Genomic DNA, 24454 nt, shown 5'->3' with positions numbered 1-24454 from the left:
ATGTTTCAGCCAAACCAGTCTCCTTTTAATACAAACCTTATTCTCATTATAGGGCCTTTGCTCTAGGTACTTTCTCTTTCCAAGGTACCCTTCTACAAATGGCTGACCCTTCCGGTCGTTTACATTTTAGTTAAAATGTCAACTCTGCACAGAGTCATTCTTTAATCACTTCATCTAAAGTAGCCACCCCCTCAGTCGGTTAAGTGTCTGTCTTTGGCTCAGGTCATGACCCATGGTCCTGGAATCTAGCCCCGTGTGGGGCTCCCTGCTCAGCAGGGAATCTGTTTCTCCCTCTCTCTCTCCCTGTGCCCCCTGCCCACTTGTGCAAGCATGTGCGTGCTCTCTCTTTCTCTCTCTGTCTAAAATAAATAAATAGAACCTTTAAAAAATAAAATAAAGCAGCCACCCAGTCTTTAATATTAGCCTAATTTTAATTCTCTTTGTAAGTAGCAGTTAATACTGATTGATATTTTCAACATTTATTTATTTCTCATCTACTTGTTTCCAAAGCCCTATGAAAGCAGAAGCCTCAGTGCCTAGAGCAGTGGTTTGCACATAGTAGGGGTTTAATAAATACTTGTAAATGAGTGGATGCAGAGTTCTAACTTGGGGAGAGATTTAGGAGTAGTTATTAGCTATACCCAGGAGACAACTAAGTCATGAGTGTGTTTGAGACAGTACAGGAAGGGAGGTCAGAGTGAGGAGATAAGATCTTCTAGTACAAAAATCCCCAATAAATAAGAGACAGGTGGAAGAGGAGAAGCCTGCAAAGAATACTTAAGAAGGAGCAGCCTGGAGAGGTAGGAGAAAAACCAAGGAGAATATGGTGTCAGAAGAAGGGAGTGTTTGAGGAATAATAAACATTTCAAGACTACCTTTTCTTTAGTTGGATGTCTTTTACAGGGGAATATCTTATAGATTCCTCGAGAAACCTGTGCTTGTGTTTACAATTCCTTTTTTTCATCCTTTTCCCTAAGCCCCATCTTCCCTTTGGGCTTACTGTGCAGTTTTAGCCAATTTGTTCTCTTTTCCTTGTGATGATGGAGAACTGCGAGGACGAATATTGATTGAGAGTTTGATATTAGAAGGTGAAGGGATGGAGAGTATAATGAGTCCCTCAGTTCCAGAAATAAGTATATTTATTGGAACATAGAAATGGGAAAAGAAACAAGTGATGAAATAATATAATTAAAGGTAAAATATGGTATTATACTCCTCTGACGTGAACATAGACTCAGACAAAAATACTTAATGTTGGTTCTGCTATACGAAATGCTTGAAATGGAAATCCATGACCCGGTTTCTTTTTTCTCCACTGACTGAAATCAAAATGTTTAGTTTATTTTCTTATATTAGAAATATATTGTTTATTGGTGGTTTTATTTTGGGCTCAATTTTCCAGAATTTGCTTAGGCCAAAGTAGAACTTGTTAGCCATTAGATAGACATCAAGTAATTGCTTGATTGAAAGATAATTTGTATATTTAAGGATTTGAGATTGACTTTTGAATAATTCAAATCACATGGTAAAGTCAGGAACAGCTCATTAAGAGGCAAAGACTTGCTAAGGAATCCTTAAATTTTTAAGGAGCATTCAGATGTTTTAAATTTTAGTAAAATTAGTTTTAATTTTGCTAATGACAGCAGATGTGTGGCAAACAGCCAGGGGTTGAGCTTTAAACAAGTGTCTAGAGATATTCATGGATAGAGTGTCTAGTTATTTATTGAAATCATAAAGATTCTACCCCAGTGATACAGTATAAGCTTATTAAGATGTTGGTGAGCAAAATAAGTATTCATACATGTGTTTGAACCATTTACTAACATTTCTCATTTATGATTCTTAGCACTATATTATTAGTATCATCTAGACAGTTTGTAGTAAGAAAAATATCCAGAAATATCAGTCTTAGAGCAACTCATTTCATGTGATGTGGTTGAATTATTTTGATCATTGTGGAAAAGAGGGTTGTCTCTGAAACTTTCGACAATAGATTTTAGTTGTTCAGATACTAGGTGAGTGTTGAAAGCTTTTCCTTCACTTTTGTCTACCTTACTCTCTCTTCCTCAAAACAAAATGTTAAGTAATTGATATATAGATTTTATAAAGATGCTTTAGAATTTGCAAATAAATAAAAATAAAAAATAAAATCATATTATTGAACTGTTCAATGTCAGATGTTACAAGCTGTAGTTATTAGTGTGTTTTAAATTTATTTTTTTATTTTTTAAGTAATCTCTACACCCAGCATAGGGCTTGAACTCACAACCCCGACATCAAGAGTTGTGTGCTGTACTGACTGAGACAGCCAGGCACCCCTATATAGGGGTGTTTTTAAACCTATCTTTAATTTACCAATATACTATCATAACCTACTTAGGATTTGATGGATAATTAAAGCCTTTTGGATTTTGTGTACATGTTTTAGTTATCAAAACATAATATACCATGTTAAGTCATTTCTCCAGTGGCTTTCACTAAAAAACCCTAAGAATATACTAAAAATAAGATGTAAGATTTTTGCTTTTTTTTTTATTTTTGAAGATTTTATTTATTTATTTTTGCAAGAGAGAGAGAGAGGAGCAGAGGGAGAAGTAGAGTCTCTGCTGAGCAGGGAGCCCGATGCTGGACTTGATCCCAGGACACTGGGATCATGACCTGAGCCGAAGGCAGACACTTAACCGACTGAGCCACCCAGGCACCCTTTGCTTTTGTAAAAGAGAGTTTTACCTTTGTTAGTGCCTAGTCTGTTGGCATTTAATTTATCCTTAAAACTCTTGAAGGAAGGTAAATCAGTGGCTTAGGCAGAAATTCTGATCAAGATGGCATTGTGAATAGATGCTTTGAGGTATCTTTTCTACTTTTCCTTGGAGTGATAGATAAAATATAGAAAGAGAAAACTGAAAAAACAACTGGACTCCAAAAAAGATGTGCTTGTACAAAAAAAAGAGTGTAACAGAAGGTACTGGACTCTAGTCTATAATCAGGCATTGGCAACCAGGGGTTTGGTTTGGTTAGGGTGCTACATGCGTAGCCAGGTGCTGGAGTCAGACTCATTGTTTGAACTTACACACAGACTCTCATATAGGAGGCTGAACTAGCCTCTTCCATTTGTTATGTGAGGCTTTGTCTTGTAGGAGGCTCTAAAGTAGGGAGGCAAGAGGGAAAAACAGGACTGGGAACCTACTATTTGCTGGTTCGGAGACTGGATAGAGGGGTAGGAATTTCAAACTGGCAGTAGGAAATCTGGTTCAAGGCAGAAGGATCAGATTGAGTTTTGAGCTAGAGCATGAGAAGGAGAGTGAAAGGATATGTCCTATTCAGAATAAGATTGTAAATTCCAAAATTTAAAAGTACAGGAAGGATCATATTGCAATATATAAATTTCAGATCAACACATTATACACCTTAAATTTATAAAAATCTTTTATAAAATCTTTTATATCAATAAAAAAATAAAAGTACGTGAAAAATCCTAGTTGTAAGAAAGCCAACAAATTCAAATGTGTATTAACTCTAGATGATATTAAAATAACAGCCTGAATTGCTTTAAAATAAGTTTAATATCCTCAAAAAAATAAATGAAGAACTCGTATTTTGAAATACAAACTGGCAGAGTAAAACCAGAACAAATACATCTGGAAAAGAGCCAACTAGAAATCTTAGAAATGAAAGTGTAGTCACTAAAATAAAAATTTAATAGATTAGGGGTGCCTGGGTGGCACAGTTGGTTAAGTGTCTGACTCTTGGTTTTGGCTCAGGTCATGATCTTAGGGTCCTTGGTTCAAGCCCTGTGTTGGGCTTGGCGTGGGGTCCGCTTGAGATTCTCTCTCCCTCTTCCCCTACCCCTCCTGCTCGTTCTCACTCTCTAAAATAAATAAATAAATCTTTAAAAAAAAAGTTTAATAGATTAAATAGTCATCATCTAGTAGAGGATTAGTAAATTGAAATTGACCCTCAATGTGCAGAGGAAAGCAAAAAGATTTAAAAAAAAAAAAATGAAAAGCATTTACGAGGCATGAAGCTCTAGCCTACATTTAGTAGGCCATTTCAGAGAGAACAGAGAAAAAAAGAATCTTCAGATCAGAAGTATACTTTGAATACTAAGCGGGATAAGTAAAAATAAATTCACAGATTTAGAAACAAAAACAAGAAACAGCCCAACTTAAAAACTTCCAAAGAGAAAAGTGAAAATGCTATCCAGTTGTTGTTCTTTTGAAATAGACTTTTTATCTGCTACAATATGCAGAAAACATAAGGAGGAGTGATTTGGAGTAACATCCATGAAAGGGTAAAAGGAAAAATGAATGTTACTCTAGAATTTTACACTGGTCTAAATAACCAGTCTAGAGTGAAGGCAACATGAAAATATTTCACATCTAAATAATATATGTTAATAAAAAAATTTAAAAAAGAAAAAAATATTTCACATCTAGAAAGATGAATGTCATTTACTATTAACCCACCCACATTAAAAAAGGAAACTTAAGTATGTATCTGTGTAAGATGCAGAGTAAACCCAGAGGGAAAAAAGCATTGGAGGGGCGCCTGGGTGGCTCAGTTAAGTGTCTGCCTTTGGCTCGGGTCATGATCCCAGGGTCCTGGAATGGAGCCCCGTGTTGGGCTCCCTGCAAATCGGAGAGCCTGCTTCTCTCTATCCCTCTGCTGCTCCTCCTGCTTGTGCTCTAAATAAATAAATAAATAAAATTAAAAAAAAAAAAAAAGAGAAACATATTGTGATGTAAAAGAGACCATGAAGAGCAAGCAAGAGATAAAATGTGTGGGTAAAATTAACTATTGATAATAAAAACAAGAACAACCTTTTAAAATATTAAATACTAAAATTTTAGTCAAGAGTAATAAGATCAAAGAAGCTTTCCGTGATTAAAGGTTTTTTTCTTGTTTAGAGGAGAGTTGATATACTGAATAACTTTACTGATGGTTAGAAAGATTTATAGGAAAGTATATTAAATTTTTAAGTGGAATCATTAAAACAAAAGAAATATAATCTTATAAATTTCACACCATCATAGGGGATAGGGTGGGAAGAAGATGTAGATAATTTTATCAATCTAACAGATGGCAAGAAAGGCAAAATAAAAATAAAAGCAAAAAAAGAGGGGGGGAATGGTAAACTGAACACGGACAGTAAAACGGCAGAAGTCCAAATGTACCACTACTCAAGTAGTCAGATTTCATGGTGCTGCATATCATTTAAGTACACTGATAATCTAAATATTTGGAAACACTTTTTATTACATGTTTTCAAAGACATGTTCTGGATCCTCTACTATCTCAGCTGCTCAAGTTCTTTGCTCTTAACGATTATCCTCTTGATCTACTACACCAGCATTTTCTTCCTCTTCATCATTCTCATCTCTATGTAAAATCCCATCAGTCCTTCCTTGATTTCATTCTCCTTTCTAGCTCCTGCTAAAAGTCCAAATATTGCTTTCATATCTCATCTCCCATTCTCACCTCAGCCTATTGCTTCTATCCCCATTCTTCCTGCTGAAACTGCTATTGTCAGAAGCTTACCAGTAACCTCCATGTTGCTAATCCAGTTTTTACTTCTGTCCTTCCCCTCCCCCTGCCGCCATGAAAAATACACAAATATCCACTCATATATCAAATGTTGTTTTAAACATAGAGACAATGTAGGAAATTGGTTAAGAGTATAGACTAATCAAAATGACTTCAGTTTCAATCCTGACTGTGCCTTCATGTTTAAAATCCTAGCTATATGGCTTTGGGGAAGTTGAAAACTTTCCTGTGCCTCAGTTTCCTCATCTGTAAGATGAAGATAATGTAGTACTTAATTCAGCAGCTTTGTTAGGATTAAATGAAATAATGCACATAAAACTTATAGTACAGTATGTGGCATATTTTAAATGCTTAGTAAATGTTAGCTGTTATTAATAAACTTAATGTATTTTATTGAGTGAGGATATAAATACAAGGGAAATTTTTTTAAGGGTGAGATTTTTATTACAAAATATTTGATATATATGAAAGAATATATATAATATATATGTAAATTAGAAAACATAATAAAATCAATACCTGGGAATTTACCACCCAATCTAAGAGCCTTACTATATTTGATCACATTCTCCTCATATTTCCCTTCACCCTATGTATCCAAAGTGACTGTCCTGGTCAGTCCCCTCAGCCTCTGACACCAGAGTCAGACTCAGGATTGAGAATCATAGCTGAGCTCGACAGATACTATGTTACATCAGCTTTCATGTTTGCAGTTAACATCATTGCCAAAACACTGGTAGTAAGGGGTGCCTGGGTGGCTCAGTTGGTTAAGCAACTGCCTTCGGCTCAGGTCATGATCCTGGAGTCCTGGGATCTAGTCCCACATCGGGCTCCCTGCTCAGCGGGGAGTCTGCTTCTTCCTCTGACCCTCCCCCCCTCATACTCTATCTCATTCTCTCTCTCTCAAATAAATAAATAAAATCTTAAAAAAAAAAAACACTCGTATTAAAGGAACAGACAGGCTCTGATGATGAGGATAAATCGAGTGAACAAGCCTTTATTACATGAATGTTGGAGTATATGGATCATTTAATTGGATCCTTTATGATCATGCACATGTGAAGCCCCTTCTGCAGAAGAGACCCAAACCAAATTCGAAGTACTACTCAACTAGCATATTGGGACCAACATGTGACAGCCTTGATCACATTGTTGAGAGCTGTGATTTGCCCGAGATGCATGTGGGTGATTGGATGCTCTTTGAAAACGTGCGTGCTTACGCTGTTGCTGCTGCTTCTACTTTGGATGGGTACCAGAGGCCAGGTAGGTACTATAAGATGTCGGTGCCAACATGGCAACTGATGCAGCAAATCCAGAACGATGACTTCCAGCCCGAAGTAGAGGAATAGGACGTAAGCCTCTGTCTGTGTCCTGTCCTTGGGAGAGTAGGGTGAAGCATCCCCCTTGTGCTTCAGCTAGCACTCACGTGTAGGTGCCACTCCTGTAGCTGTTCACTTCGAGCTTAGCTTGAATTGTGGCATTTGGGGGGACCATTTAACTTAATTACTGCTGGTTTTGAAAAGTCTTTGTAAGTAGAGTTGGCTCGGATGCAACAATATGGAAGGCTAGGAGATGGGGCCAGTTATCTGTGTTTCTATGGAAACTATTTGAATAATTATTTTTATAGGATTTTTATTCACTTCTCAAACATGCTACTAAAGAGTGCTCCTCAGCTGCTGAGCAAGTGTTTCTAGCTTGTACATTGGCAGAATGGGCCAAAAGCTTAGTGTTGTGACCTGTTTTAAAAATAAAGTATCTTGGGGTTCTTGGCTGCCTCAGTCAGTTGGGCATCCTACTCTTGGTTTTGGCTCAAGTCATGATCTCAGGGTCCTGGGGTCAAGCCCTGCGTTGGCCTCTGCACTCAGTGTGGAGTCTTCTTAGGATTCTTTCCCTCCTCCTCTTTCACCCCCTCTGCCCCTCTTCCTGATAAATCTTAAAAAAAAAAAAGTATTTTGAGGGACATCTGACTGGCTCAGTTGGTGGAGCCTGTGACTCTTAATTTCAGGGTTGTAAGTTTGAGCCCCATGTTGGGTGTAGAGTTTACTTTAAAATCTATATTAAAAAAAAGTATCTTGAAATAAAAAACAAAAACAAAAACCAAAGTGACTATCCTGAATTTTGTGTCGATTTCTAAAAAAAGGAATAGATTTAGACATTTGTATGTATATCTAATTGTTTAGCTTGTTTTTATACTTTATTGTGTGATAAGTTATTGTGTGTATGCTTTTGTGATTTACTTTTTTCATTAAATTTTGCTAAGATTTATCCTAACAGTATATGTGTCTGGTTCATTAATTTTTGTGGAGATAATTAGAGTACATACTTTCGAGGGTTGTGTGAATTAAATGAGTTGATAAATGTAAATAAATAGCGGTTGTCACATAGTAAAGGCTCAAAGAAAGATAACTATTATTATTTTTATTATATTCACTACTGTATGAAATCTATGACTATAACATGGTATATCTGTCTTTTCTCATGCTTATGGACATTTGGGTTTCCAGTGTGAAGCAACAGAACAGTGTGGCTCTGAAACACTCATACTTTTCTCCTTGTACTCTTGTGCAAGTTTCTATTAAGGCAAACATATTGACTTAGAAGTGCAATTTGCTAGGTCATAAGTTATGCTTGTGTTCAACTATATCGATAATGGCAGCTTGTTTAGCAAGGTTATTGTGCCTGTTTATTTTTCCACCAGCAGTGTATGAATTCCCATTGCTCCGTATCCTTACCAACATTAGATATTGATATTTTTTTCATTTTTTCTAATCTGATGGTTGTAAAATGTAAAGGATCCTGGGATCGAGCCCTGCATCAGGCTCCTTGCTTGGTGGGAAGCCTGCTTCTCCCTCTCCCACTCCGTCTACTTGTGTTCCCTCTCACTGTGTCTCTCTCTGTCAAATAAATAAATAAAAATCTTCAAAAAAAAAAAAGAAATATATTCTCCCAATTTGAGGCTTTTCTTTCTTTCTTTTTTTTTTTTTTAAGGATCTTTTGATGGGCAGAAGTTTTGATTTAGCAGAATATACCCATTTTTTCTTGTTTGAGAAATCTCTCTATCATAAAAATATTCTCTGTCGTTGTCTGTTAGACATGTAAATGCCTTAACACGTAAGTCCTTAATCTACCTGAAATTGTCTGTTTATGGGGTGACGTATATTTAATTTTTAACTTTTGTTTATTTATTCATTTATTTCGGGGGGAGAGAGTTACATAGTTGTCCCAGTAGCAACTCAATAGTCATTCTTTCCTCACTGAATAATATCTCTAGAATATTTTTTTTTAAGATTTTATTTATTTATTTGAGAGAGAGAGCAGAAGCAGGTTAAGGAGCAGAGGGAGAGGAGAAGGACAAGCAGACTCCTGCTTAGCAGGAAGCCCGACACAGGTCTCTATCCCAGGACCCTGAGATCATGACCTGAGACAAAGTCAGATGCTTAATCGACTGAGCCACCCAGGTGCCCCTCTAGAGTAGTTTTGAGTAAAAGAATTTATAGTGTGTGTCCTCGTTTTGTTCCTTGTTTTAAAGAAATGCATCTAAATTTTCACCATTGAGTATGTTTTAGAGGTTTGTTTTATTTTTTAAGAAAATTCCTTTTTGTGTTAATTTTCAAAAAAGGCTTGAAACTTGCATGGGTGTTGAATTTTAGTGAATGCTTTTTCATTAGCTCCTGAAATGATTCTATGGCTTTTGTCCTTTAGTCTGTTAATGATGAGGGGCATTAATAGTTTTACTAATGTTTGACTACTCTTGAATTCCTAGGATAAATCCGACTTGGTCTATCATATGTTATCTTTTTTACACATTGCCAGATCGTTAGCTAATATTAAGTTTATAGGTTTGTATGAAAGCAACTACTTATTGTTACTTTTTTAATAAACCTTATAGCAGAAAATATAGGCGCTGAACTGAAAGCTCCACTTAAGCAAGAACCTCTCCAAGTAAGAGGTAAATATATTTTATTCTATTTTTTATTATAATGGTGTTTTGAATTAAATATACAAAATTAGTTTATATAGAGCTCTGTATAATTATATTATTCTGAGTGTACAGTCCATTTTTACTTTTCTGTAAATATACCAGCCATAAAGATTTATTCTCCTGCTTATAAGCTAATTTTCTACTGAAGTTCACTTTGCATTTTGGTTATAAATTTTGTGGTAATTGTTTTTTCAAAAGCCCAAAGAAGGCAGTAATGGCAAATAAAAGACATCAATTACTTTAGCATTTTTAGAAAAGTAATGTGATTAAAGAGACCAGTACCTTTCAGTTACAGCGTGTTCAAATCCAGATAGAGTTTGGACATTCTTGTCCAACTTTATTTTTTAGGAATAACTGAGTGACGAAGGCATTCTTGTTAGCAGCTCTGCCCTTTGTAATGAGCTATGGCTCCTGTCTCCAAAGCAGCATGTTTGACAGGGGCGGTAACTCTGTGATTAGAAGCACCATGGCTTTGGCATCAGACGAAAGTGGACTCAATTTGTGGCTCCAGCATGTACTAGCTGTATGGCCTTGGGCATTTTCCCTGAGCCATAGTTGTTCTCCCCTATCAGATTGTGCTAAAAATGGGATTTCTTTCCTAGGATAACCTTGAAGATGGTCCATAGTATATAGTTACAGCTAAGAATAATGAACATGATAGCAGTCATCATCGTCAATAATCTGGGCCAGGACAGGCCAATAGGGATTTCTGTATACTTTGAAGAAATCTTTAAAAAGTAATTTAAAAAAAAACACTCATCTTTTAAAAGAAATTAGTAATTCTTTGCTCCAGAGGAGCTCATCTGGATAGAGAATTTTAGGATTATTAGAGTAAGGCAGTTTAGAGACTTGAAACTCATGGAAAAAGAAACCTGAACTTCCTTAGATGTATTTTTTTCAAATAAAGTTTTGATTTTTATACTGAACTTTATGTTTGAAATGTTATTATTATTTGTACATTTGATTTTATGAGTTAATGTGTTATTTTAAGTCTTTTTTACCTCTGTGGAGATGAATCATTTTAGTCTTAATTTGCTCTTTCCACTTCAAAATACAATGGAAAACTCATTAATTAATATCTGAGAATAGAATATGAAGTGACAGGGTGACAGTTTGAAACAGAACACATGACTTTCTATTGTTTTGCCCCTGCTCTTCAGATAGTTGCTTATTTTATTTATCTATGTCATACGACCAAAAGTCTCACTTTATAATGATTTATAAATATAGACCTATATTGAGTGTAATTTTTAATTCACAGACTGTAATTGATGCCAAGTTGGTATTTTGTTATATCTCTGGGTTTTTTTAATAAACAATTTGATACTTGGTAATAGGGAAACAATTTAATAGAAGGCAGTATTTTACCTATAATCTGTAATAAACTTCCTATAATTTTTAACTGATAAAAATATTTATGTTTACTTCAGCTTTCTTATGGACTGTGTGAAATAGTCCAGCAGCTTTCAGGCTTTTTTGACTGCAACTCCCATAAGAAATACTAATGACCTACTATGTACATACATTATTGTATATAACTGAAACAAAAGTTTTCACAAAAAGTACTTATTCACTGTATGTGGTACTCTTTGATCACTTTCTATTTTCATTTTTTATGAAATGCTGGTTTCACTGTACAGTTTGAAAAACATTCAATGAGCATATAATTTTTTTTATTGAAACTTCATTTTCATTTAGACCCTAGACAATTTATTATTACTATTTTTAGGCCATAGACAATTTATACTGTATTGGTACAATTTAAACAGACCAGGAATACCTCTACAGGGTGTCCATTAGACAAAGGATTGACATTTTGGCATCAGTTACAGATGACTATGGAGGTAAAATCTAGATGGTGACAAATGGAATTCTGTCCTGTTCTGCACTTGGGAGACTCTCTTCTTCTGATGCCATTCAGTGCATCAGGAAAAACATCAATTTTCTATGAAATTCATTAGTGAACCCCCTAAGTATCAGCATATGTTCATCTTCTAATGTGATTTCTAGTGTGCATATTTTTTATGTTTTTTTATATTTTTGAATTTAGTCAAAGCAGTCCTTAAGAAGAGGGAATATGGACCAAAGTACACTCAGAATAATTTCATCACTGGAGTCAGAGCAATAAATGAGTTCTGCCTTAAATCCAGGTACAGCAGTTGGTTTTTTTTAATGTGGTAGTTCTAGCTAATCTAAATAACCATTTATTTCTTAGAATGTGTTACTTGCTACTGTCCATGTGAAAACTTTCCCATGACTCCTTCCTAAATTGAAGAACTATTTGTTCAGTTTAAAAAATGTTAAAATTGTTAGCTTATTAAACTGAATTCTGCTTCAGTGTGAGCAATTGCAGTCTTTCGTGGTATCTTAAACTCAAAAAAGCAGGTTCTTCAAAATGTCTGTATCACACAAGAACCTTAGGAGTTTTATTACTATGTTAATATGTGGCAGATAAGATATCTTATCAATAAGATATTTGAATATTTGTATGTTTAACTTTTTAAAGTTACGGGTTTATTTGGCTAGCAGAGTTGAGTAATTAATTTAGTTACATTTATGTTCACACTCCAACTCTGTTGAGCATAAATTATTTTTGTTTTCTGGTATCTTTTTGTTATTAATTTTCTTGTAATCGTAGAGATTTGTTGAGATATTTGTCACAAATTAAAAATTTCCCCTTCCTTTCTGTGTTTACCTAAGAAAGTCATATTACATGGAAAATTTCTTGGCAATTTAGTCATCAGATTTAGCCTTTTTTTCCCCTTTCCCTCCTGGTCACATCCTCTATTGTATATTATCAAGAAATAAGAATTCTTATAATCAGTTTTATAACTTTCATAACTATTAACAGCCAGTTGTGACATTGATGTAAAACAATGTCCTGTTTCACATGGAGTATTTCATGTAGTTCTCACAAAAATTTTGTGAATTAAGTAGATTAGGTATTGCTGTCTCCACTTGTAGGCCAGGAAACATAGTAAAGATGTTAGTGAAGACCCAGCTTATTTACTGAGTCAGCATCAGGGGGTTAGAATACATATCTTTGATACCTTGTCCAAACTTTTTACTAATATGTGATGGTTGGTTGTTGACTTATTGTATTGTATTGTATTTATTTTAAAGATTTTATTTTTAAGTAATCTCCATACCCAGTGTGGGGCTCAAACCCACAATCCCGAGATCAAGAGTCACATGCTCCACTGACTGAGCCAGCCAGGTTCCCTATAAACTCCCAAGTTTCATTTCTTGGAACTTATACCAGCTTTTTATTTATAAGCCTTTTCATAACTCTTATAAAATTTCCATAGGAAGTACAATGATCAAATTTAGAATGAATGTTGAGCAGTGACTTGATGAATACATAAACCTTTCAGAATTCAAGAGAATGGAAAATAAATAACATAGAATTGACAGATACTCTTTTTTTTTTTTTTTTTTAATTTTTTTTAAGATTTCATTTATTTATTTGAGAGAGAGAGAATGAGAGACAGAGAGCATGAGAGGGGGGAGGGTCAGAGGGAGAAGCAGACTCCCCGCCGAGCAGGGAGCCCGATGCGGGACTCGATCCCGGGACTCCAGGATCATGACCTGAGCCGAAGGCAGTCGCTTAACCAACTGAGCCACCCAGGTGCCCCGACAGATACTCTTTATGACTTGATACCTATAAATAGTATTACCATTTAGTATCACCATTTAGTATTAATCTGGATATAAACAAGTATGACTATAAATTTTAAATTTAAATTCTTAAGTAGGGGATGGTACTCTGATCCATGTTTTTTCCACACATCAGACATTGCAGTGGGGTGTCCATAGCAGATAAATACAAACACTGATGAAGGAGTTGAATCTCTGCATATTATGTAATACATATTATGTATTTTTAGTGAGCATCAAGAATAATTGTTACTTTCATTGTCTCTAGACCAATTTTTGTGTACAAAATGAAATGCCATCTTTAAACTGATCTTTCAAGCCTTAAACTGATCTGTATAGCCTTTAAAGGTCGGGATCTAGGTAGTGGCTTTTATCTACACCTAATAATCCTTCTAAGAAAAGAACAGAAACTGTATGAACCTTTTCTGAATAAATTCAGCATGTTTTCTTTCTTCAGTGATCTAGAACAACTTCGAAAAATCAGACGACGAAGTCCTCATGAAGATACCGAGTCCTTTACTGTATACCTGAGATCAGATGTGGAGGCAAAGTAAGAACATACTTCTTTTAGAATAAATGTACAAGCCAAGTTTTGGATTAATAAAAACCCATATTAGATAGAGGTTTTTAAATGATATATTTTAAAAGCAGAGTATTTTCATCTTTGCAAACTTGTCTGCGAATTACTAGTATGTACTAGTTAACTAAAAGTATGTGATAATTTATAAGAAAATTTGCTGTTGAATTTACTTGCTGTTTAGATTTAATTTAGAAAAATTTCTTGACTGCTTTATATTTTTCCTAAAGGACCTTAGGCTTTGTTGTAAGATTCTCAGGTAGTTACAGTTCATCTCGATTTAAATATGATTACAATAAAGTCATTAAAATTATCCATTGTTAATGGCCATGTGTGTATGCACAGATCTTTGGAAGTTTGGGGAAGCCCTGAGGCTCTTGCCAGAGAGAAAAAACTGCGTAAGGAAGCAGAAATAGAATACAGAGAAAGTAAGTATATTCAATTTAAATTGGAGTTAATTGAAAGTAGGTAAAACTTGGGCCTTTAATAATTACACTCCCTAGCAGTTGCATGCCTCTTGGCTTTGGCTCTGTTGGTTCCAGCAAATACCAGTTGCCACTTTGGGATTCTGTTACTTTTTAAAAACAGTATCAGGACGCCTGAGTGGGCTGACTTCGTTAAGCGTCTGCCTTCGGCTCAGGTCATGATCTCAGGGTCCTGGGATCAAGTCCTGGAGCCTGCTTCTCCCTCTGCCTGCCACTCCCCCTGCTTGTGGGCGTGTGCACTTGCTCTCTCACAAATAAAATCTTAAAAAAATAAATATATAAAAATAAAAACAGTATCTATTTTTTTGGCTTTCTCCTCCATAGCTCTTTAAAGAGGAAACAAAGCTGGTTGGTGGTTTATTAAAAAATATATGAATATTATAATTTATGGTCTGATTTGAAGATTATACTTGTTCTAAAAGTAGTAGTGCTTTCTTACAGAAAAGTCTGTTAATTCAGTTTCCCCATTTCCACTTTACTTTTTTTTTTTTTAAAGATTTATTTATTCCAGAGAGAGTCGCATGAGTCGGGGGAGGGGCAGAGGGAAAGGGAGAGAGAGAGAAGCAGACTCCCTGCTGAACGCAGAGATGCCAGGCTGATCTATGACCCATGAGATCATGACCTGAGCTGAAACCAAAACTTGGATGCCTAACTGACTGAGCCATCCAGGCGCTCCCCGCCCCCGTTTCTACCTTAAATAATTCATTCAGCAGATACTTACCAAACATTTACTGTGAACCAGAAGCTGTGCTTGATGCTTGAGATTTAGTTGCAAATAAGACTTTCAGGGCATTTAACAATCCAATAGTTGAGTGACAAAGCCACCTTTATAGAATTGGGATTCAGGATTATGTGAAATATAATTTAGATAATTCTTTGATTTATATATATTTATGTATTCACTAATGACAAAAGTGATGCACCCTTGTGATTTAAAAAAGAATACAAAAATATAAAGAATAAAAAGTCTCCTTTCATTCTCTCTAGTTACCATCTCATTTTACTTCCTATAGATAACTGTTGCTGGCAGTTTGGGATGCATCTATCCAGAATATTTCTGATGCATTTTCAAATTTATATACATACATTTTTTTCACTTAAACATAAATGGTGACACTATTCCTATTGTTTTGCATCTTGTTCTTTATACTTACCAGTGTAACCATAAACATATTTCCATGTCTACATATGGAAATCTACCTCTCACTCATTCTTTATTAACAGCTGCATAGTATTCCATTGTATGGATGTAATAAGCTTTATGTTTTCCAATTTTTTTTACCTTTACAAAGAACACATTAGTGAATGTCATATTTCTTAAATATATAATAATATATTATGCTCTTATTACAAATACATGGGATAAAATGCTAGTAGTATTTCAGGGTCAAAGGACATGGGCATTTTAAAATTTGGTAGAATATTCTCCAAAGGAATATAGTGCCAGTTTACATTTACATTTATAGTGTATGAGGGTGACTATTTCCTCATGCCCTTGACAATGCTGGATATTGCCATTGTTTTAACTTTCTTGTGTATTTGATGGGCAACAGATGGTATCTTTAATTTTGAGTTTCTCTAAATTAAGATGGTGAGACCTCTGAGACCAAATCCTTATCCTGTCTTTACCCTAACTGCCCACAGAATGGATCGTGTTCCCCTTATGTTGAGGTGACCGCTTATTTTCTCTCCTGCCTCCTTGAAGGAAAAAAAGAAAATTATGTGTTTGCCACTGATTTAGTCATATGAAACAAACTCCCATCTCATTACCCTTTGCTGGGCCCGAAGCTGCTGTCTCTAAAGTGCGATCTTGTGCTTTGTATCAGTTAGTGCTGGAGAAATCTTGCATAGATTATGTACAAAACTGTTTTTAAATTTTATATTATTTTGAAACTTTGCTTCTTTAAGGGTTGGGGCACATTGGCCACCCTGTCTGGCTGAGAACTCTCTACAGTCTGTGGGCTGACAGTGTGCTGATCTTTTAAAGTTTCTTTCCCTCCCCAATTCCCCTTTTTGGTAAGGTTTCTGTGAGGCCCGTTAGGTGTGCATCCTGCAGCTTATTGGCCTAAAATGCACTCTCCTTTGGTGTGCTCTCTGGGGGCCGATTGGGAGAAAGAAACCAATAGTGCAAACTGTTTTGATACTGAAAATTGACAAGTGTCTTTTTGAAATAAAGAACCAGTCCCTCTAAAAGAAAAAAATTTTTTTTGAGTTTCTCTGATATTACTGAGGTTGGTTATCTTTTACTATGTTTATTTGTTTTTCTTAATTCTTCTGTGATAATTTTTATACCCTTTACTCATCTTCTATTACATTGTGTGTCTTCTTAAATTGATTTTCATGAGTTTTTGATAGATTTTAATTCTTAATTGTGTATGTTCTGAATATTTTCTTTTTTTTTTTTGAGTTACCTACTTTTTATTTATTTTTTAAATTTTATCTTTGTTTCAAGTTTTTATTTAAATTCCAGTTAGTTGACATATAGTGTAATACTAGTTTCAGGAGTAGAATTTAGTGACTCATCACTTACACGTAACACCAAGTGCTCATCACAAGTGTCCTCCTTAATACCCATCACCCATTTAGCCCATCCTGTGCCCACCTCCCCTCCATCAGCCCTCAATTTGTTCTCTATAGTTAAGAGTCTCTTATAGTTTGCCTCCCTTTCTTTTTTTGTTGTTGTTGTTCCCTTCCCCCATGTTCATCTGTTTTGTTTCTTAAATTCCACATATGAGTGAAATCATGTAGTATTTGTTTTTCTTTGACTGACTTATTTTGCTTAGCATAATACTCTGGCTCCATCCACATCGTTGCAAATGGCAAGATTTCATTCTTTTTGATGGATGAGTAATACTCCATTGTATATATATACACCACATTTTCTTTATCCATTCATCAGTCGATGGACATTTGGGCTCTTTCCATAATTTGGCTATTGTTGAGAGTGCTGCTGTAAACAATGGGGTGCGTATGCTTCTTTGAATCAGTATTTTTGTACCCTTTGGGTAAATACCTAGTAGTACAATTGCTGGGTGGTAGGGTAGCTCTATTTTTAACTTTTTGAGGAACCTCTGTACTGTTTTCCAGAGTGGCTGCACCAGTTTGCATTTCCCCCAGCAGTGTAAGAGGGTTCCCTTCTCTCCGCATTCTCACCATCTGTTGTTTCCTGGGTTGTTAATTTTAGCCATTAGTGTGAGGTGGTATCTCATGGTGGTTTTGATTTGTATTTCCCTGATGATCAGTGATGTTGAGCATCTTTTCAGGGTCTGTTGGCTATCTGTATGTCTTATTTGGGAAAATGTCTATTCATGTCTTCTGCCTACTTTTTACCTGGATTATTTGTTTTTGGGGGTGTTGAGTTTGATAAGTTCTTTATAGATTTTGGATATTAACCCTTTATTGGATATGTCATTTGCAAATATCTTCTGCCATTCTGTAGGTTACCTTTTAGTTTTGTTGTTTCCTTAGCTGTGCAGAAGCTTTTTATCTTGATGAAATCCCAGTAGTTCATTTTTGCTTTTGTTTTCCTTGCCTCTGGAGACATGTCTAGTAAGAAGTTGCCATGGCTGAGGTCAAAGAGTTTGCTGCCTGTGTTCTCCTCTAGGATTTTGTTGGTTTCCTGCCTCACATTTAGATCTTTCATCCATTTTGAATTTATTTTTGTGTATGGTGTAAGAAAGTGGTCCAGTTTCATTCTGCATGTGGCTGTCCAGTTTTCCCAACACCAATGGGTTGAAGAGATGGTCTTGTTTTCATTGATATTCTTTCCTGCTTTGTCAAAGATTAGTTTTTGTTTTTGTTTTTTTTTAAGATTTTATTTATTTTTCGACAGAGAGAGAGATGGCGAGAGAGGGAACACAAGCAGGGGGAGTGGGAGAGGGAGAAGCAGGCTTCCCGCGGAGCAGGGAGCCTGATGCGGGGCTCGATCCCAGGACCCTGGGAGCATGACCTGAGCTGAAGGCAGACGCTTAACGACTGAGCCACCCAGGCACCCCTCAAAGATTAGTTGACCATATTGTTGTGGACCCATTTCTGGGTTTTCTATTCTGTTTCATTGATCTATGTGTCTGTTTTTGTGCCAGTACCATACTGTCTTGATGACTACAGCTTCGTAATATAGCATGAAGTCCGGAATTGTGATGCTTCCAGCTTTGCTTTTCAAGATTGCTTTGGCTATTTGGGGTCTTTTGTGGTTCCATACAAATTTTAGGATTGTTTGTTCTAGCTCTGTGAAAAATGCTGGTGGTATTTTGATAGGGGTTGCATTAAATGTGTAGATTGCTTTGGGTAGTATAGACATTTTAACAATGTTTGTTCTTCCAATCCATGAACATGGAATGTTTTTCCATTTCTCTGTGTCCTCTTCAATTTCTTTCATAAATATTCTGTAGTTTTCAGAGTACAGACTTTTTACCTCTTTGGTTAGGTTTATTCTTAGGTATCTTATGGTTTTTGGTGCAATTGTAAATGGAATCAATTCCTTAATTTCTCTTTCTGCTGCTTTATTTTTGGTGTATAGAAATGCAACAGATTTCTGTATGTTTGTTTTGTATCCTGTGACTTTGCTGAGTTTGTGTATCAGTTCTAGCAATATTTTGGTGGAGTCTTTTGGGTTTTCTACATAGAGTATCATGTTATTTGTGAATTGTGAAAATTTGACTTCTTCCTTACTGATTTGGATGCCTTTTATTTCCTTTTTTTTTTTTTTTTTAGATTATTTATTTATTTATTTGACAGAGAGAGACACAGCGAGAGAGGGAACACAAGCAGGGGGAGTGGGAGAGGGAGAAGCAGGCTTCCCGCGGAGCAGGGAGCCCGATGCGGGGCTCGATCCCAGGATCCTGGGATCATGACCTGAGCCGAAGGCAGACTCTTAACGACTGAGCCACCCAGGCGCCCCTCCTTTTTTTTTTTTTTCTAGTGAGGGAGAGAGTGGGGCAGGGAAGAGGGAGTGGGGGAGAGAGAGAGAGAGAGATTCCTAAGCAGATTCCACACCCAGCATGGAGCCCGATGTGAGGCTCAATATCATAACCCTGAGATCATGACCTGAGCCAAAACCAAGAGTCGGATGCTTAACCGACTGAGCCACCTGGGCGCCCCAGGATGCCTTTCATTTCTTTTTGTTGTATGGTTGCTGAGGCTAGGACTTCCAGTACGATGTTTAACAATGGTGAGAGTGGACATTGCTGTCTTGTTCCTGACTTAGAGGAAAAGCTCTCAGTTTTTCCCCATTGAGGATGATATTAGCTGTGGGTCTTTCTTTTTTTTTTTTTTTCAAAGATTTTATTTATTTATTTGACAGAGAGAGACACAGCGAGAGAGGGAACACAAGCAGGGGGAGTGGGAGAAAGAGAAGCAGGCTTCCCGTGGAGCAGGGAGCCTGATGCGGGGCTCGATCCCAGGACCCTGGGATCATGACCTGAGCCGAAGGCAGACGCTTAACGACTGAGCCACCCAGGCGCCCCTAGCTGTGGGTCTTTCATACATGACCTTTATGATGTTGAGATATGTTCCCTCTGCCCCTACTTTGTTGTGGGTTTTTGTTCTGAATATTTTCTAATGTTCTTTCTTCACATTTTGTTTCCTTCCCCCCCATCAGTGGGGATATTTCAAACTTAGAAGTACAGAGGAAAGTATAACAACCCCTCAAGAATCCGGTTATCAACACATGGCCAATCTTGTTTTATCTATAGCTCCCTTACCCCCACTCTACTAAATTACTTTGAAACCAGTCCATTTCATCTTTAAATATTTCAGTCTATATCTCTAAAAAACAGGTATTTGTTTTAGTTTATATGATAGTGGTAGTTGAACTGCTTTAGAAAGTTCACTAAGCACTGCCTATAGTAATCTGTCGTCAGTCCTAATATCCTCTCAGTTGCACCTTGGTTGAAAATCTAGGATGATTTTGGATAGTTTTTTATTCAGGCAGAGAAAATGAGTGACCTTCTGCTGATTATTCCTTTTCTTGACAAAATTGAAAACATTTTGTCTCTTTCCAACTAATCCAGTCAGGAGGAGTAAGGAATATATTTGAGGTTCTAGTAGGCCTGCAATATAATACTAAGTCATCTGCATGTTGAGCAAGTGTAGATTTTTTTGCAGAATCCACGTCCTTTAAATCATTAGTTTAGCATTTTGAAAGTAATAAAGAGAATCAGTGAATCCTAGTATCTGTGGGGTTTTGGCCTCTCAGGAGAAGCAAACAGTTGTTGATTGATTATCTTTATATTCACAGATATGCTAAAGAGAGCTGCAGTTAAACCCACAGGGGTGAAATATTTTGGTAAAAGAAATATATATTAGGGTCAGGTAGCTTCAGAATTTTGTTATCACTAAGTTAAAGGCTTCCATTGGGTTCTTTTAGGTAATAGAGATGCTAATACAGGATATGACCAAATGTTGTTCCAATAGGGCAGATTGCATTGGGGAATTTAGATGCTTGCACTGCAGTTATAGTTCTGGTTACTTTGGGGAACAGATATAACGTGGCAGGATTAAAATAGAGATAGAGGTGCCAGTATCTGAGAAAAATGTACACATATTTTTGTTTGACGGTCAGGCTTTATTTAGGAGACTCTGAATTTTTTAACTGTATTTCTAAATACTGTATATTTCTAAAGCTTAAAGGTGACAGTATTACCTTCCCTTGATGAGTTGGTTAAATTTCTAAGTGGAAATTGAGGGACAATTATGGTCAGTAATATAGGAAGAAAAGGGGCAGAGAGAGTTTCTTGAGAGCATGGGAGTTCAGTATAAAGAGGGGGAGCAGTGAGATAGGAAGGTGATCAAGGAGAAGGGAAAGGGTGGAGGAGACATGCTAGGAAGGAAGGAACAAAATAGGCAAAGTAGTGGGGCTCAAATTGTCCCATTTTTGGCCAATGGAAGCACTTCAAGTTGGTTCTGAAGTCCCTTTGTCATAACCCTAGTATTGTAGCGTCCTTGCTTTTAGGTACAATAAGACGTTTCAGGTTTATCTTGTATATGTCCTGCCCCAGACTGGCATTACCCATCTCTGAAAGGAACCCCATTTCTTTTTAGTGGTAAATAAAATTGAGAGATTGTACTCGGGGTATTAGCATTAGGGGTACTTTTTTTTTTTTTTTTTGAGAGAGAGAGAGAGGTGTGGAGGGCAAAGGGAGAGGGAGAAAGAGAATCCCAAGCAGGCTCTATGCCCACCATGGAGCCTGATGCAGGGCTCAATCTCATCACCCCAAGATCATGACCTGAGCAGAAATCAAGAGTTGGATGCTTAACTGACTGAGCCATCCAGGTGCCCCAGGGGTACTCATTTTTAATAGGTTGGCATATTTTTAAGGTCTTTCCAGTGGACAGTAATAGGAAATACTTCATTTTTCTTAAGAGAGAAGATATACAGGCTATTCTGAAAAACTTAATTTTTTCTTCTTTGTTGTGTTCTGTAACTCTTTTCTTACACTGAAAATCTTATTTCTTTCTTTCTTTTTTTTTTTTATTTGAGAGGCAGCAAGAGAGGGAACACAAGCAGGGAGGAGTGGGAGAGGGAGAAGCAGGCTTCCCGCAGAGCAGGGAGCCCGATGCGGGGCTCGATCCCAGGACCCTGGGAGCATGACCTGAGCCGAAGGCAGCCGTTTAATGACTGAGCCACCCAGGCACCCCTGAAAATCTTATTTCTTAATCCATTAGTATAATTAATTACAATTTTGGTTTATTCTTACAGTGTAGTTTCAAAATAGTAATACCAATGTTATTGCCATCAGGATGATTTAAGTTTTCTTGACTTTTCTTTTTGTCTTTAGTATATATTCCACTAGGGATGTATAGTTATATTTCTTTGTTTTAAATTCACTTGAAATTTCTGTCTGCATGGATAAACCATAAAATAGATGTAAAATTAAGTTCATTTGTTTATTTTGCTTTAGATTTTTAGAAATAATTTTGATTTTTATTTTATAATTTTGTAAAATATTTACATGATTCCAAAGTCACATCTACCAGACAAAACCTTCAGAGAAATTTAGTTTCCATCCTTATCTTTTCTACCTTATTCCTCCTCCTCGCATCAGTAACCATTTAAAAAATTAGTTTTGGAGCTATTTTTTCCATTAAAAAATATATTATGAAATGCATATATACTGGTATTAGCCCTCCCCCCCAGTCCCCTTTCATAAATAAGGTATACTTTCTGTCTTTTCTTTTTTTATTGACATTATGTCCTGAGGACCATTTTATAGCAGTAAATAGAGACATTTCTTCATTCCTTTTATAATACTCCATTTTTGGGGGTACACCATAGTTTACTCAGTCATTCCCCCCACAGGTTGTTTCCAGTCTTATGCTATTAAAATAATGATACCATGAATAGGCTGTACATACTTTAAAGGAAATATTTAAACACAATTTGAGAAAATAATAGAAATTTGTTTTTCTTGTATTTTTAAACCTTGAGCTAAAAAATGAAGACTTGGTTCTTTTATTAAGATTAAGTAACTCATATTTTTAGATAGTATTGAGAAGAGACCTTATATCAAAGTACCTTTCTCGTGGCTGGGTGGCTCAGTTAGTTAAGTGTCCAACTCTAGATTTCAGCTCAGGTCATGATCTCTGGGTTGTGAGATCAAGCCCCGCCTCAGGCTCTGCACTAGGCCTGGAGCCTGCTTAAGATTCTTTCTCTCCTTCTGCCCCTGCCTACCCCCACACTCTAAAATAAATAAACAAATATTTTATTTTTTTAAAGATTTATTTATTTGTTTTTTTGAGAGAGAGAGAGACAGCAAGAGAGGGAACACAAGCAGGGGGAATGGGAGAGGGAGAAGCAGGCCTCCCACAGAGCAGGGAGCCCGATGTGGGGCTGGATCCCAGGACCCTGGGATCATGACCTGAGGCGAAGGCAGACGCTTAATAACTGAGGCAGACGCTTAAAGACTGAGCCACCCAGGCGCCCCAACAAATAAATATTTTAAAAAGTGCCTTTCTCTCATTGCAAATCTAGATTTCTCCCTGCCTTTTTTTTATTGTGTTAAAAAAACACAACAGAATTTATCATTTTAACAGAATTGTTAAGTATATTCACATTGTTATGAAACAGATATTCAGAAAATTTTTTCCCAGAACTTTTTCATCATGTAAAACTGAAACTCTGTTACCCAGTGGTTCCCCTTTTCCCCTACCTATAGCCCTTGGTAACCAGTCTCCTACTTTCTGTTTCTATGAATTTGACTGCTATAGATATCTCATATAAATAGAATCATACAAAATTTGTCTTTTTAACTGCATTATCTCACATAGCTTAATGTCCTCAAGGTTCATCTGTGTGCCAGAATTTCCTTTTTAAGTTTGAATAATATTTCATTGTATGCATATACTGCATTTTGTTTATCCATGGGCATTTTGGATGCTTTCACTTCTTGACTATTCTGAATAATGGTGCTCTGAATATGGGTATGTAAATATTTCTTTGAGACCCTGCTTGCTTGCTTGCTTTTCTTTTTCTTTTTCTTTCTTTCTTTTTTTTTTTTTGATGTGTACCTGCAAGTGGGATTACTAGATCATATGGTAGTGTTTAATTTTTTGAGGAACCCTCCATGTTGCTTTCCATGGCGGCTGCACCATTTTACAGTCCCACCAGTATACAGAAGGTTTTCAGTTTCTCCACATCCTCACCAACGCTTATTATTTTCTGGGTTTGGTTTGGTTTGGTTTTTGGATAATGGCCATTCTGATGGGTGTGAGGTGATACCTCGTTGTAGTTTTAATCTGCGTTTTTCTGATAATAAGTTTGATATGAGCATCCTTTAATGTGCTTGTTGGCCATTTGTATATCATCTTTGGAGAAAGGTCTGTTCTAGTCTTTTGCCCATTTTTTATTTGAGTTGCAGATCCAGATTTTTTATAATAATCTGATATTTTTGCTGATAGCCAGTAGAACATATTTAACATACTCTCAAAGAGAATAATTGTGTTACCCTAAAATGTGACTAATAGAATATGTATGAACTAAATGTATTTTGTAATTCTTTTCTTATAAAGGGCTATTTAGAAACCAAAAAATATTAAGAGAATATAGAGACTTCCTGGGAAACACCAAGGTAAGATTATCTTTCTGATAATGTTATGTGTGTATATTTTGCACAGTGAAATTTTAGTATCAGTCCATTGTGAAATTTTAGCATGTCTGATCATAATTCAAGATTTTCTTGAGCACATTGTAACTTAACAAATTATATAGTC

At 36.2% G+C, this 24454-nt stretch overlaps 1 protein-coding gene across 2 annotated transcripts in view; it reads left to right on the top strand.

Annotated features, from left to right (window-relative positions):
• SLC30A9 (solute carrier family 30 member 9) overlaps positions 1 to 24454 on the top strand; it is a 79792-nt gene that overhangs the window by 15287 nt on the left and 40051 nt on the right. For both annotated transcript variants that reach the window (XM_021701605.1, XM_021701606.2), the window contains exons 3-7: positions 9434 to 9493; positions 11577 to 11676; positions 13641 to 13733; positions 14106 to 14188; positions 24254 to 24312. In XM_021701605.1, the coding sequence (XP_021557280.1) occupies positions 9434 to 9493; positions 11577 to 11676; positions 13641 to 13733; positions 14106 to 14188; positions 24254 to 24312 (395 nt within the window). The remainder of the gene's footprint in view (positions 1 to 9433; positions 9494 to 11576; positions 11677 to 13640; positions 13734 to 14105; positions 14189 to 24253; positions 24313 to 24454) is intronic.

Source organism: Neomonachus schauinslandi, chromosome 2 (genome assembly GCF_002201575.2).
Source record: "Neomonachus schauinslandi chromosome 2, ASM220157v2, whole genome shotgun sequence".
Classification (NCBI taxonomy): Eukaryota; Metazoa; Chordata; class Mammalia; order Carnivora; family Phocidae; genus Neomonachus; species Neomonachus schauinslandi.
The sequence above is the reverse complement of the archived record's forward strand: the minus strand, read 5'-3'. Positions and strand labels throughout refer to the sequence as shown.